Raw genomic sequence first — 13,955 nt, 5'->3', positions numbered from 1 at the left:
AGGTGAACTGCAGACTTTAAACAAATAAGACGCTTGAAGAAACCATCAGGAATTTCTAAGCACATAAGCAGAAATTAAAAGACAAAAGTGGAATGAGGTGCCTTGAAAATATTGGCTTCAATTGAATTTTGATTTAGATTTAGCACAGACACGTTAACTTGTGATGGTTTCCAGCCTCTACGTGTATGTGCACCTCTGCTCATTATTTCACTATTTTGATCTGCCACTTCCTCTGCTTTTTTCTCCTATAGTCTGCAGTATTAGTTTACAGGTGTATTAAGAGTTATTTTTGTTGGTAACACTTTAATTTAGGTACTGCAAAGATTTTTCTATTACTCATTTATTACTTAATAAAGGTTTCTTTGGGTCTTCATAATGCTTACAAACCCTCGGTTGAGTGTTTATTTATCTCTGCAGTGTGACAGACTAACAAAACTTCACTTTGGAGTGGTCAGAGGTGGCTTAACTGAGACACATTCCTCTTGATATTCTATATTTAGTACAAGACCAATGAATCCTTCATTTTAACAAATCACTTTGCCATCATGTCAATATGCCACACTGTAGACATGAATACGCTTCAGAAGTGTGATGAACAAAAGAAGCCTCTGTTATGGTCTCATTACATAAGAGTAAATGAATAACAGATGCATTTTTGCAGTACTTAAACTAAAGTATGACCTTTTTGTTTTGCCAAAGTGCACTTTTTTGAAAGCTAAAAGTAAATTTTATTGAAAGGAAGTCAAAAATGCCACTATCCAGGAACTGTTTACTTTTATCTTTATCTTGGTGTGCATACTACTACCAATACAATGAAATTCCCTAGCAAGATCTTATCAACAAAGAAATATGAAAAATATGATGCAAACAGAGTAAAATACTAGTAATAATTCTTTATTTCTTGACATCTAAGGACACTGAAAAGACAAACTGTAAAAAGAAATGTCCCTTGTGTCGCGTCTTAATCAGGGTTCCTCCCCTGGCTGGGATTCAAATTCATGTCTTATATCCCTTTTGGTTCTTTTGGATTCTTTCATTTATGTCATGTGCCCTGAAGACAATTAAGAAATCCTCCAGTACTGTTATACCTTGGAAAACACAGAGTGTCTGATTTAAAAAGCTGAATGTAAATGAAGAAAAACTAAACTGATAGTCAACTCTGAAATATCAAAGGCTAAAATAACTGAATATAACAACGTAGTACACCTTGATAGGCAGTCCTACGCCTCTAAAATTATAAATGATAATGCTGGTAATCTAAGAGTTGTATTCTACTGATTGTCTTTACACCCAGCTCACTCAATGGAATGCCTTCTAAAAACTACTAGTGTAACTTGTGAGGTTTTTGCTATGTTTTTTAAACACAAAATAAATGATATTAGAGATAATATAGTATAACCTCCCAAGTTAATCTGACTGAACCCCAGTATTCCATTTAAAGTGAGTTAAATTCTTTCACTGGAATCAATCTACCAAATTACATCGAATAATTTCTCAGCTGAAAACCACCACCTGCATCCTTGAACCAATACAGGTCAGGTCAGGTTGGGGAGCATGCACTGGTACAGCATGTTGCCACACCCACCACACATTGAAACAGCTTTGGATCCTGGTTGGCAAACCCCCAGGCAGATGCACGGTCCAGTCCCACCCTCCAGAAATGATCATCTATCTGCTGCAGCCAGGTGTTATGTGGGTGTCCCCTTGGCCTGGTCCAGCTGCTTTTGTCCTCAACAATGAGGATCCTGTGATCACCCTCGGGGAATTGTGCCACATGGCATTTCCTTTTAGGCGTAATATAGCTCCCTAGTTGGAATAAGTTCTTTTGTAATTGCGGCGTCTTAAGTAACCGAAAACTATATAGATATGATATTGAAAGGCGATATCCCTCCCATAGTGATATGCCGGTAAAAATCACATAAGAGAAAATAATGTAGCTTTCTTTAATGACGATTTACGCGCATAACAGACAGGAAGCCATGACAAAACTTTATCAAGGTGGGATCTTGATCTATACAGTCTGCCATCTTTCATCACTGCGCTGGAAGGGTTTTCAGTACGGATGACCCATCCGTCCGTCGGCTTTGAAGTATTTGGCTGCTGTCCAAGTCTTTATATACTATCTTCTCCACGTGTAGGCCCCTACTTAGGTTCCAAACAAGGAGAGGATTCGATTTCATCTCTAACATACATAGTACAATGCCCATTTTTGTAGTTGCACCTTCTCTCTTTAAATGTTTACCTAAGCAGTCCTAAATGCCGAGAGCCCCGCTGTGCTAACTTTGGTCTGGCCTATACATGCGAGTGGATTTATAAAATATTTTTTGTACAGAGCACAGTGACATTAAACTTACATTATTATTACACATTGCCATAGTGCCGTAACTAACGCTCCCTCACAATGTAGGCAAGGTGCCTTATTCAGGAATCCGTGAGCAATAACAAAGTCAAGCCAGCGGTACCCAAGGATTCTCCAAAGAGACACAGTACTGAAGGAGTCCAGTCTTCGTCTCAGGTCACTGGATAGCATCCATGTTTCACAACCATATAGCAAGACAGGAAGCACTAGGAATCTAAAGACTTGGACCTTCGTCCTTTTGCAAAGATATCGGGAGCGCCACACACCCCTTTCCAGCGACCTCATGACCATCCATGCTCTCCCAATCCGTCTACTGACTTCATAGGAAGAGTCACCAGAGACAAGAATGTCACTGCTGAGGTAAGTGAACCTCTCGACGAGGTCGACACTCTGTCCGCAGACAGACACACTGCTGATTGCTGTGCCCAAGAGGTCATTAAAGGCCTGGATCTTTGGTTTTTATCCAGGACACTTACAAGCCCAGACACTCAGACTCCTCGCTCAGTCTGTCGAGAACCCTGATCAGAGCCTCCATTAACTCTGCGAAGATCACAGCATTGCCAGCAAAGTCAAGATCAGTGAATCTCTTTACCAACAGATGCCCCACAATACCAACAGGCTTTTTAAAAAAATAAAGTCTCCAATGTAATTACTTGACATATTGAACTCATCATTAAATATAAGGGTCTTCCCTGAATGTCTTAAGACTGCAGTTGTTATACCCCTGCTCAAGAAAAATAATCTCGACTTCTCCAAGTTTGACAACTTTAGATCAAATTCTAACTGGCCTTTCTTAAGTAAATTTCTAGAAACTGCAGTAATTAAGTAGCTAAACAATTGTGTGATTCAGCATTCTATTCTTGATAAGTTTCAGCCAGGTTTAGAACAAATCATAATACAGAAACTATGCTGGTTAAAGTAATTCATGATTTGCAGGTTAATGCGGGCAGAGGCCACATATAGTATCTGTGCTTGTTCTCTTTGGCTTGAGTGCAGCATCTGACACCATAGACCACAGTATTCTTATAAATCACCTTAGTCAACGGGTGGGCCTCAATGGCAGTGTCTTCAATTGGTTTCACTTACTTAACAGGTAAAAAATTCTTTGTTAGTTGTGGCGATTGTACTTCAGAAACCCATGATACTATATATGGTGTACCACAAGGACTTATTCTGGGTCCACTTCTTTTTTCAAACTCCATGCTTCCGTTATCTCAAAGCAGAAGGTGAGCTACCACAGCTATGCAGATGACACGTAGCTTTATTTATCTACAGCGCCTGATGACCCTGATGCTCTAGGCTCTCTGATCCAATGTCTTGCTTGCATTTCTGAAACAATGAGTAGTAACTTCCCCCAAGATAATTCAGGAAAAAAAAAACAGAAATCTTATCAATTGGCAAACATGAACATAGAGAGGTTATTAGAAAAACTTGATCACTTAGGTTTAAAAATTAAGATGGAGGTAAAGAATTTAAGGGAAATCATTGATACTAATCTAAACTTTATATCGTATATTAACCAGATCACTAGGTCTGCATTTTTTCACTTAAGGAACATAGTAAAAGTTAGACCACTCACAACTTTATAAGATGCTTGAAACTTAATTCATGGTTTTGTTTTGAGTCAACTTGATCACTGTAATGCACGCTTAATAAGACTACCCAAGAAAGATATCAATCGGTTGCAATTAGTGCAGAAGGCAGCATCAAAAAGAAAATCCGAACACATCACACCATTCTTAGCGTTGTTACACTGGTTACCCGTGCCATTTAGAATTGACTTTAAAATACTGCTAATGGTATGTAAAGCCTTCAATAATCTTGTGCTTTCCTATGCTTTGGAGTGTCTGTCCTCCTCCATTCCAAGTGGTAACCTTAGATCTTCGAATGGAGGTCTGCTTATAATTCCAAGAGCTAAAGAAGTGGCGAGACAGCCTTTTGCTGTTACGCACCCAAAATCTGGAATAATTACCGACAGAAATTCACCAGGCTAGTACTGTGGAACATTTAAAAAAAATGGCTAAAAACCCATTACTTTAATATGGCATTTTCATAGCTACATTTTAGTTGTAGTCCGGATAGACTATTCTTCTGAGATCCACAATCCATAATAATACCTACTATTCTCAGCGGTCTTTTCTGGTTCTACCACCGGATCAAAGCACCATGCAGCCGCCTGAGACGGTGGAATGAAGGTGGGTGTCCCAGCTGTCCACTAGACTGATATAAAGTATCAATACAAACTAAAAATAATGACTCCTCTAAAAGCTGTAAGGAAATGTAGGTTTAAACTAAGAATTCGTTCAACTAATCAAAAATTTATTTCCTTTGAACCCCTTTGAAATTAAATAAATATTTAGTTCTTACCAAAATCATATCGGTAAAAGTTCCAGCTTTCATATCTACCAGCTTCCTGGTTATCTTGAAGACCTTTCTCACCATATTTGTCATATTTCTTTCTCAAGTCTTCATCTTTCAACACTTCGTAGGCTCGGTTTATCTTCAAGAACTTGTCGTGAGCATCCTGATTATTCTGGGTGAAGAACAAACAAATCAAGACACATTTGAACCAGGTAACCTGTCAAGACAAATGTCCACCTGTTGATGACCATTAGTGTGTTGTTTTAGTGAAATTTTTTCATTAAGCGCTTTGTACCTGTTAAACCTCTGGATTATGTCATAGTTTTTTTTCTTTTTTGCTTGAAAGCAATTAAAAAGTTCTTCCCTACTAAATGGAAAAAAATTGGATCCCTTCCCATAATCCTTCAAGGCTGGAAATCGCATTAAGAGATTAAGCACTTTTCAGGTAGTTATCTCATAAAGGGAACAAAATAAAGGGTCAGTTTTTACATGAAAGTAGTACCCACTGTGACCTATCGACAGATGGCAAGAGAGCCAGTAAGAACAGCTGAAACACCAGCCGGGCTACCCCTTGTAATTACCAAAGGGAAGAAAAATGAACAAAACACGTTTAGCGCTTCTACATTCACTAGCACTATCATATTCATGGACAAATCAGCCAGCTTCAGGGAAATACATGACATGGTGTGTTAAAGGGAGCTGCATCTCTTTTGCCGTTTGGCTCCAGAGTAAGCAGCCTTCCTCTGTAGGGATGACATGTATTTATAATTGTCCAGACCGAAAGGGACTGAGCCATCTTGGGACTGAAAGTGTGTGTTAGGCATCAACCGGTGGCTACCTGTTGGAACTGCAGAAGGGAAAGAGAACAGTGTTAGCGATAGTGCCCCCCTTTGTTGTGGGGTGGTACTGCTTACCTCGATAGAGCCAGGAAGACAACCCCCAGACACACGTGCGATTACCATACAGATGTAATTCAGTTTAAAAATTAACTTGTTACACCAAGGACTTCATTGTTTAATAACCAAAAGAAGTAAAAAAATAACAGCCAGGCATAAATAAAGTTGTATTTAATCATATTATTAAAATGTACTCTTTTTTTAGCTTCCCAATGGGCTACACTTTGAGAGGAGAAGATTAGAGTGAACTAGAAAACACTGAATATTTTACTGTGCCCAGTGAAGAAGTGTTTATATCTCAAAGGATTTTTTTAAATAAATAAAAAAATATGTATCTTTTTTAATTCACATACCAAGGTAATCAAAATTAAAAATGGCATTGCAAAGGCCATTTGTTGAATTAAAATTGAATGACCCATACAGAACAGACCAGAAAACTAATGGAGTGTGATGGGAGGTTTGTGGCAAAATGCGATTTTAATAAATAATCGAGTCCCAGAGCATGCAGGTTCCAAGCGGGTCTTGTCAGGTGGTTCATTCATACCTCCGAGCTGGTGGGGGACAGTACCAGCACCCAGTTAAGGCTATAATAGGAGCCTTCACAGCAGAGGAGAAAGAAGAAGAAGAAGAGAGATGGAAAGAGACAGAGGTTATTGGATAGAATGATGGAGATGGAAGGTTCAAGAGATGCCAACATGTGGTAGAAAGGAGGTAGGCAGCCAGGAAGAGAGCCCTGAGAAGGAGTGGAAGGCTGACACTTGAGGGGGCTAAAGATGGTTACTTCAGGCGAGCATCGGGGGCTCTTGTGTAAGACCAGGGAGCAGCAGCAGGAGTCAGTGGAGCAAGGCTCAGCGTGACACCCTGACGGGAGGCCTGTGACAGCAGCAGGGGGGTCGAGCCCAATTAAAAGGTTGGCTGTACCTGTCAGAATGACGTTGCCTCTGGCTGCAAGATCCCATCTGGGGTAAGTAGAGGAGACGTCAAGTTTTAGTAGGAGGCACCTGGAATTGCGAGTTTTTAGAACTGGTTCCTGCCTTGGATTTTACCCTCATTTTGATGGAATTAATCATTTGGACATTTTAACCTCCTATGGCATGTTGTTTTTATTGATTCATTGTTTAATTAATCTAATCTAGTATCCTCCATATTTAATCAGCTGAAAAAGTTATTCCAGTATTTCAAAAGTTATTTTCTAATTATTTTTGTTGTAAGGCCACTTCTAGTTACGATTCATTTTACTTGTGAATGGTATTTAAGCAACTGTGCAATTGTTCGCCAAGTCCTTTTCTCTTTTTAATTATTACTTTGTATCACAATAAATGATGAGATGATACCATTATGTTTTGCCATTCTTGCCCTCACTGGCCCAGATGCTTTACAGCTAATGTGATTGTTGTTTCTCTTTCTTAATACACAGACTTGTTTCACAACTTTGCTATATTGCGCACTAGCGTGCATGTGGGGTCGCAAAAGTGGTGCAGGGACAGCGAGTGGGTGACGTACATCAAAAGATGCACTTCCAATTATTTTTTGTCTTCCTTGTGCTGCATCGATCTGTTGCATCATATTCAGCCCTTCGATCATCATTCTGGAACACATGCAACCAGCATCTCCTGGAAATTCACAATTTATAGTACATAGCACCATGCCTACATCGACACGTAGTAAGAAAAAATTCTGTGCACAGAGCCCTGCAAAATCCCAGCACATGTCACTATATCTGATGCGACCTTTGATGTGCTCCCCTAGTAACCATTAATTATAAACAAGGCTTTAGATGGCAGTTATGGCAGTCTGGTGCACAATAAGGGCTGTGGAGTCAGTACACAAAACCTCCCGACTCGGACGCCTCAACGCATCGTACGATAAATTTTGTAATTAGACTCATTTGTAATCAGACAGCCAAACCTACAAAATAAAGATGAAAGAATACTGCAAGCAATTCCACGAAAAGCAATAGAGTAATGGAGACAAGAAAATCTCAGTCACTGAATATCCAGTTAAATTAATTATGAACAAATGGAAAAAGAGTATGGCACTAGGGATGTCACAAAAACTGATACATCTGAAGTTCAGTATTGTACTGGTGCCGAAAATGTAATGGTATCAGCTTTTTACAGTATTGGTTCTACTGAGAAAGTCGGTCCTGCACTCAAGTAGACAAAGTACTCCAGAAGGCCTAATAATACCTGATAAAATCTACATATAAAAAGTCTCCCTGTGGTAATAATGCAGCACAGCATCAACACATGTTGAAAAGAAAAAACAGCAGTGGTCATGTCTGAAAACACACAAGTGAAAATTTCAGCACTCGAGTTATTAAAAATAAAGCAAAACACACACAGACAAGCTCGACTTATTGCCAATTTTATCCTATTATGGAATTGACTGAAACAGATTTGCGTGTGCTTTGAGAGCAAAATAACATTACTATTCAAATGAGGTGTAATCGTTTAACTTGTATTGCCTTTCATTTGTAAGAAGAGATGAAAAAAATAACGAGATTAATTGCTTTAAATAAACGATAAACGAACAGCGGCTTCGCATTCATTCCCCGATTATAAAAAGCAATTCTACAGATGTCCATCATTTCAAGTATCTGTCCATTTTCTAACCGGTGTATTCAGTTTGGGTCATACTGAGGTGTGACTTACATGCATCCACAGTTACACATAAAGGAATGTGGGATATGGGAGGACATGCCAGCGTACAAACAGTTGTAGCAAGTAAACATTGACGCAAGTATCAAACATAGTGAATATTTGCCTTGTCTACACCACGAATGACACGAGTTGCTCGATCTGATATACAGTACTTTGTTTTTGGAATGGATATACAGTAATCCCTCGCTATATCGCGCTTCGACTTTCGCGGCTTCACTCTATCGTGGATTTTATATGCAAGCATATTTAAATATATATCGCGGATTTTTTGCTGATTCGCGGATTTCTGTGGACAATGGGTCTTTTAATTTCTGGTACATGCTTCCTCAGTTGGTTTGCCCAGTTGATTTCATACAAGGGACGCTATTGGCAGATGGCTGAGAAGCTACCCAATCAGAGCATGTATTACGTATTAAATAAAACTCCTCAAATATATTGTGAACACAGGGGCTGTTCGCACCCCGGCCACTCCTCAAAAAACACTGAAAGATTACCTTCACATTGCTCTCTTCCTTGCTGGGCTTAAATGTGGCTGTTTTGTCAAGCGATATGCTTCCTGCATGGTGCTTCGCATACTTAAAAGCTCAAACGGCACGTATTGATTTTTAATTGTTTGTATTTTTCTGTCTCTCTCTCACTCTCTCTGGCATTATGTGCTCCTGACGGAGGGGGTGTGAGCAGGGGGGGCTGTTCGCACCACTAGACGATACGGACGCTTCTCTAAAAAAATGCTGAAAGGCTACCTTTACACTGCTCCCTTCCTAGCAGCTGCGTTGTCCGGTGGTGCTTCGCATAACAGCCCTACTGATGTCTGATTATTTGCTTTTTTCTCTCTCTCTCTCTGACATTATCTCCTCCTGACGCGCACTCCTTTGAAGAGGAAGATATGTTTGCATTCTTTTAATTGCGAGACGGAACTGTCATCTCTGTCTTGTTATGGAGCATAGTTTAAACTTTTGAAAAAGAGACAAATGTTTGTTTGCAGTGTTTGAATAAAGTTCCTGTCTCTCTACAACCTCCTGTGTTTCTGTGCAAATCTGTGACCCAAGCATGACAATATAAAAATAACCATATAAACATATGGTTTCTACTTCGCGGATTTTCACCTTTCGCAGGGGGGTCTGGAACGTAACCCCCGCGATAGAGGAGGGATTACTGTATTTTTTTTTAATCTTCAAGTCCCTTCTGACAGTAACAGGATTTGAACCAGCAACCTTCCAGATACCAGCACAGATCTTTAGCCAAAAAATGTATTTTGTGCTTCAAAGCCTTGAAGGACAAGACTATCTATTAATATGACACGTACCGTGTTAATGGTGACGTGTAATCACTGAAACACGCAGTGTTTAATTTGTAATTTTAAACTGTGGAGCAGAGGGGTACGTCAGGGAAAAATGTGTCATGGAGGCCACTGTATCGGATACATTTTACATTTACATTTTACATCATTTAGCAGACACTCTTATCCAGAGCGACTTACAACAGTGTTTGTTAGGTTTTTTTTTTTTTTTCGCATACCCCTTGGGGTCAGAGCGCAGGGTCAGCCATTGTACAGTGCCCCCTGGAGCAATTACAGGTTAAGGGCCTTGCTCAAGGGCCCAGCAGAGTAGGATCTCTTTTGGCACTGACGGGGATTCGAACCGGCAACCTTCGGGATACCAGCGCAGATCCTTAGCCTCAGAGCCACCACTCCACCCCGGATACAGTTGTGATTTTTTTCAGTAGGTGATAAATCCTGTCATACAAAGTAGGTACCTCACAAACTCAAACAAGGCTGAGTCATGTTTCAGCACTTTCATCCACAAGCATGGCACATCTGATCACTGTACATACACACACTTTGAGGACATATTTGTTTGGCTTACCGGATTTTTATCAGGATGCATCGTGAGAGCAAGCTTTTTGAAGGCCTGTCTTATTTCTCTGTTGCTTGCATCTTTGGAAACTCCTAGTAATTTGTAATAGTCTTCATCAGAGTTCACTAAGACAGTTAGGCACAAGCCAAAGACCAGGCTTAACAATAGTTTATTCAAACATCTCTTTTGTAAAATACAGGAGTTGCTGTGTGTCCGTGACAATTCCATTCTGCTCATGATGAAGGCAAAAAAAGCGGGTCGAAAATGCAATACACACTTTATTCAGTGGCTGCTATTGATGTCTTCATTTTAAAACAACCAGCTTCTGAACCAGCACCTTAATGAGAGGAGAAAGAAGGAATAAAATAATTACAGGGCAGCCATTAATAGTCACCCGTTGCACAGCTGCACTCGGATCACAATCTGGGAGGTTTGCAGTGTGGTGGGTGCAGCAATGTACAGTAAACAGCGCATGCTCCCAACCTCTCTCTGATATCTATTAAGGTAGAGACAATCAAGTCATATAAATAAAATTTCTAATATTCAATACCCCAGAGTTTCTCAAATACTGCCCTCCAAGGTGGGGATTAAATGATAAGTAAAGGGATCTGATTACTTTTTGAAAGCCTTATATTTAACTGATTGGTGAATTTCTTCCGTATTACACATTTTGTCATGTTAAGGCCCTTCAATCTCTTGGTCTCTTTTTTCCATTCTACTGTGGTACATTCATCTCTCTATTATAGAAAAAAAAAATGGGATAAGACGAGACTTTCTAGCCTGGGACGAGACGAGACACTTTCACACCCCGTGAGACAAGACTTTGTGCCAAGAGATTTAACCATGCCTGGGGCCGAAAATAAAAGACAAAGAGTAGATGACAAAGTAGAACGTCGTAAAGAATTCAAAAACGTTGGCGCGATACACAGGTTAGAGCAGTGTTTCCCAACCTCCATCCTGTGGTCCCCCTGTGGCTGCAGGTTTTTGTTCCAACCAGATTCCTAATCAGTGACAACACCTGATAGCACTGATCTCATTTAATTAGCTGGTGTTATTTTACTTTTATTCTACATTCAGAAAAGCACAGCAGCATGATTTTTACATTTATAAGACACTTAGAAATATTTCTGCTTTTGCTATAGATTTAAATGTTTAACTGTCTTTTGTTGATTTCATTATATTTTGCCCTTTCTCTGTGCAGTTTTCCCTCCTATTAAAGACAATTAAAAATGAGCAGAGCAGACGCGCTGGCAAACAACACGGAATAATCAAAGGCTGCAAGTACTTTAGCATCAGACCCACTAATTAGTAAATGGATTAAACAATTACAACACCTAGAAAAGTAGAATGAAAATCAAGATGAAAATATTGTTAAAAAGAAAAAAATACATTATTCAAATATAACTGCTTCATACATTTTTTTTATATTATATTATATGATTGATATATTATATATATATATATATATATATATATATATATATACATACATACATACATAGAGGAAGCCGGCCCGGTCACAGACAGACGGACATCACTGGTTCACCCACAACACGTTTATTTACAGCTATATACAACACAGTGCACCCCAAAACCCACAAAAGTCCCCAAAGTCCAGGCCAACTCAAATGCCTTTCTCTTTTTCAGGCCACCTCTTTTCCTCTCCTCCCGAGCTCCGTCCTTCTCCACTCCCGACTCAAGCCTTAAATGAAGGGAGGCGGCCCCTTTCATAATCACCCAGATGTGCTCCAGGTGATTCCAGTGTGGCGGAAGTGCCGGCTGCATCCCCGGAAGCACTCCGGGTGTCTCTGCTTCTCTTCCCCCCAGCACTTCCAGGTGTGGCGGAAGTGCTGAGGTCCAGGGCTTCCAAGGCATTGGGGCGTCCCCTGGCGGTGACCACAGGCCCCTACAGGGTTGAGTTTCAAAGCTCTGTACCAGTGTCCACCAACGGAACCAAGGCGGTCGTCCCTAGATGGTCTGAGGAGGGCGTAAGCACTCTTCCAGTCCTCCGACAATTATATACAGTAATTCCTCCTCCATCGCGGGGGGTTGCGTTCCAGAGCCACCCGCGAAATAAGAAAATCCGCGAAGTAGAAACCATATGTTTATATGGTTATTTTTATATTGTCATGCTTGGGTCACAGATTTGCGCAAAAACACAGGAGGTTGTAGAGAGACAGGAACATTATTCAAACACTGCAAACAAACATTTGTCTCTTTTTCAAAAGTTTAAACTGTGCTCCATGACAAGACAGAGATGACAGTTCCGTCTCACAATTAAAAGAATGCAAACATATCTTCCTCTTCAAAGGAGTGCGTGTCAGGAGCACAGGCTGTCAGAGAGATAGAGAAAAAAACAAACAAATCAATAGGGCTGTTTGGCTGTTAAATATGCGAAGCACCGCGGCACAAAGCTGTTGAAGGCGGCAGCTCACACCCCCTCCATCAGGAGCAGGGAGAGAGAGAGACAAACAAAAATCAATACGTGCCCTTCGAGCTTTTAAGTATGCGAAGCACTGTGCAGCATGTCGTTTCAGGAAGCAGCTGCACAAAAGATAGCAACGTGAAGATGATCTTTCAGCATTTTTAGACGAGCGTCCGTATCGTCTAGGTGTGCGAACAGCCCCCCTGCTCACACCCCCCTACGTCAGCGCAAGAGAGAGAGAGAGAGAGAGAGAGAGAAAGTAAGTTGGGTAGCTTCTCAGCCATCTGCCAATAGCGTCCCTTGTATGAAATCAACTGGGCAAACCAACTGAGGAAGCATGTACCAGAAATTAAAAGACCCATTGTCCGCAGAAACCCGCGAAGCAGCGAAAAATCCGCGATATATATTTAAATATGCTTACATATAAAATCCGCGGTGGAGTGAAGCCGCGAAAGGCGAAGCGCGATATAGCGAGGGATTACTGTATATGTTTTCCATTTTTATATGTATTAAGCCACCTACGACAATTTATATATATATATATATATATATATATATTGTCACACACGTGTGATTAGGAGGCAGTCAAAGAGCCTAAAGGTGACTGAACTATTGCGAGATATGGAGTGGTCACGTGGTACTTACCTGAATCTCTTCTCTCCACAGAAAGTCAGAAGGACTTTAATTACCTCCACTTCCGGGTATACAAAATGGCAGAGGCAACGTCACTTCCGGCCATCTCCAATGACACCACTTCCGGCTCATCATAATGACATCATTTCCGGTTCCTGTCTGACGTCACTTCACGCCAACCATTTCCTGCTTCCATAAACCTTACTGTATAAAACCACCATTTTCATCTCAGTAAATGGTCAATTGTACTTTTGCATTCAAAGACTTTTGATCTCTGTTTTTCATATATTGTCTTAGGGCAATATACGGGGACGGTCCCCAAACCTTTATATTTGTCAAGATTTATTTTTTCAAGAAGAAATTTTACGATATATTTTACCAAACTTAGTTTTCTAATTTCTATATTGTTTGCAAAACACAGAACTTGGGAAATAACACATCACTTAATTAGCCCAGGAGTCAAAAACAGAAGCTGGTTGGAACAAAAACCTGTAGCCACAGGGGGTCCACAGGACCGAGGGTGGAAAACACTGCTTTAGAGATAATGGAAGTACAAAAATTCGAAAGACTCAAAAAAAATGATAGTAAAGATTACATAGCGCAAACAAACAGATATGATTACTCGGTGAAATAACGGAACAGCCAAAAGAGATCGAATATATTGTTCGGATTTAAACTTTAAGCTGGAGAATTGTAGATTGTTATCAGGGAAAAGTAGTGTTTCGTTTATCCATGAGAATTAAAAGATTTGTTGTTTGGTAA

At 40.2% G+C, this 13,955-nt stretch overlaps 1 protein-coding gene across 1 annotated transcript in view; it reads right to left on the bottom strand.

The window, feature by feature from the left end:
* dnajc10 (DnaJ (Hsp40) homolog, subfamily C, member 10) overlaps window positions 1-13,955 on the bottom strand; it is a 94,493-nt gene that overhangs the window by 68,755 nt on the left and 11,783 nt on the right. Inside the window, exons 2-3 of the mRNA XM_028806214.1 lie at window positions 10,145-10,472; window positions 4,727-4,892 (exon numbers count right to left, since the gene is read on the bottom strand). Of these exons, the coding sequence (XP_028662047.1) occupies window positions 4,727-4,892; window positions 10,145-10,372 (394 nt within the window). The 5' untranslated portion in view covers window positions 10,373-10,472. The remainder of the gene's footprint in view (window positions 1-4,726; window positions 4,893-10,144; window positions 10,473-13,955) is intronic.

The sequence above is a fragment of the Erpetoichthys calabaricus genome, chromosome 8, assembly GCF_900747795.2.
Source record: "Erpetoichthys calabaricus chromosome 8, fErpCal1.3, whole genome shotgun sequence".
In the NCBI taxonomy this organism is placed as follows: domain Eukaryota; kingdom Metazoa; phylum Chordata; class Cladistia; order Polypteriformes; family Polypteridae; genus Erpetoichthys; species Erpetoichthys calabaricus.
The sequence above is the reverse complement of the archived record's forward strand: the minus strand, read 5'-3'. Positions and strand labels throughout refer to the sequence as shown.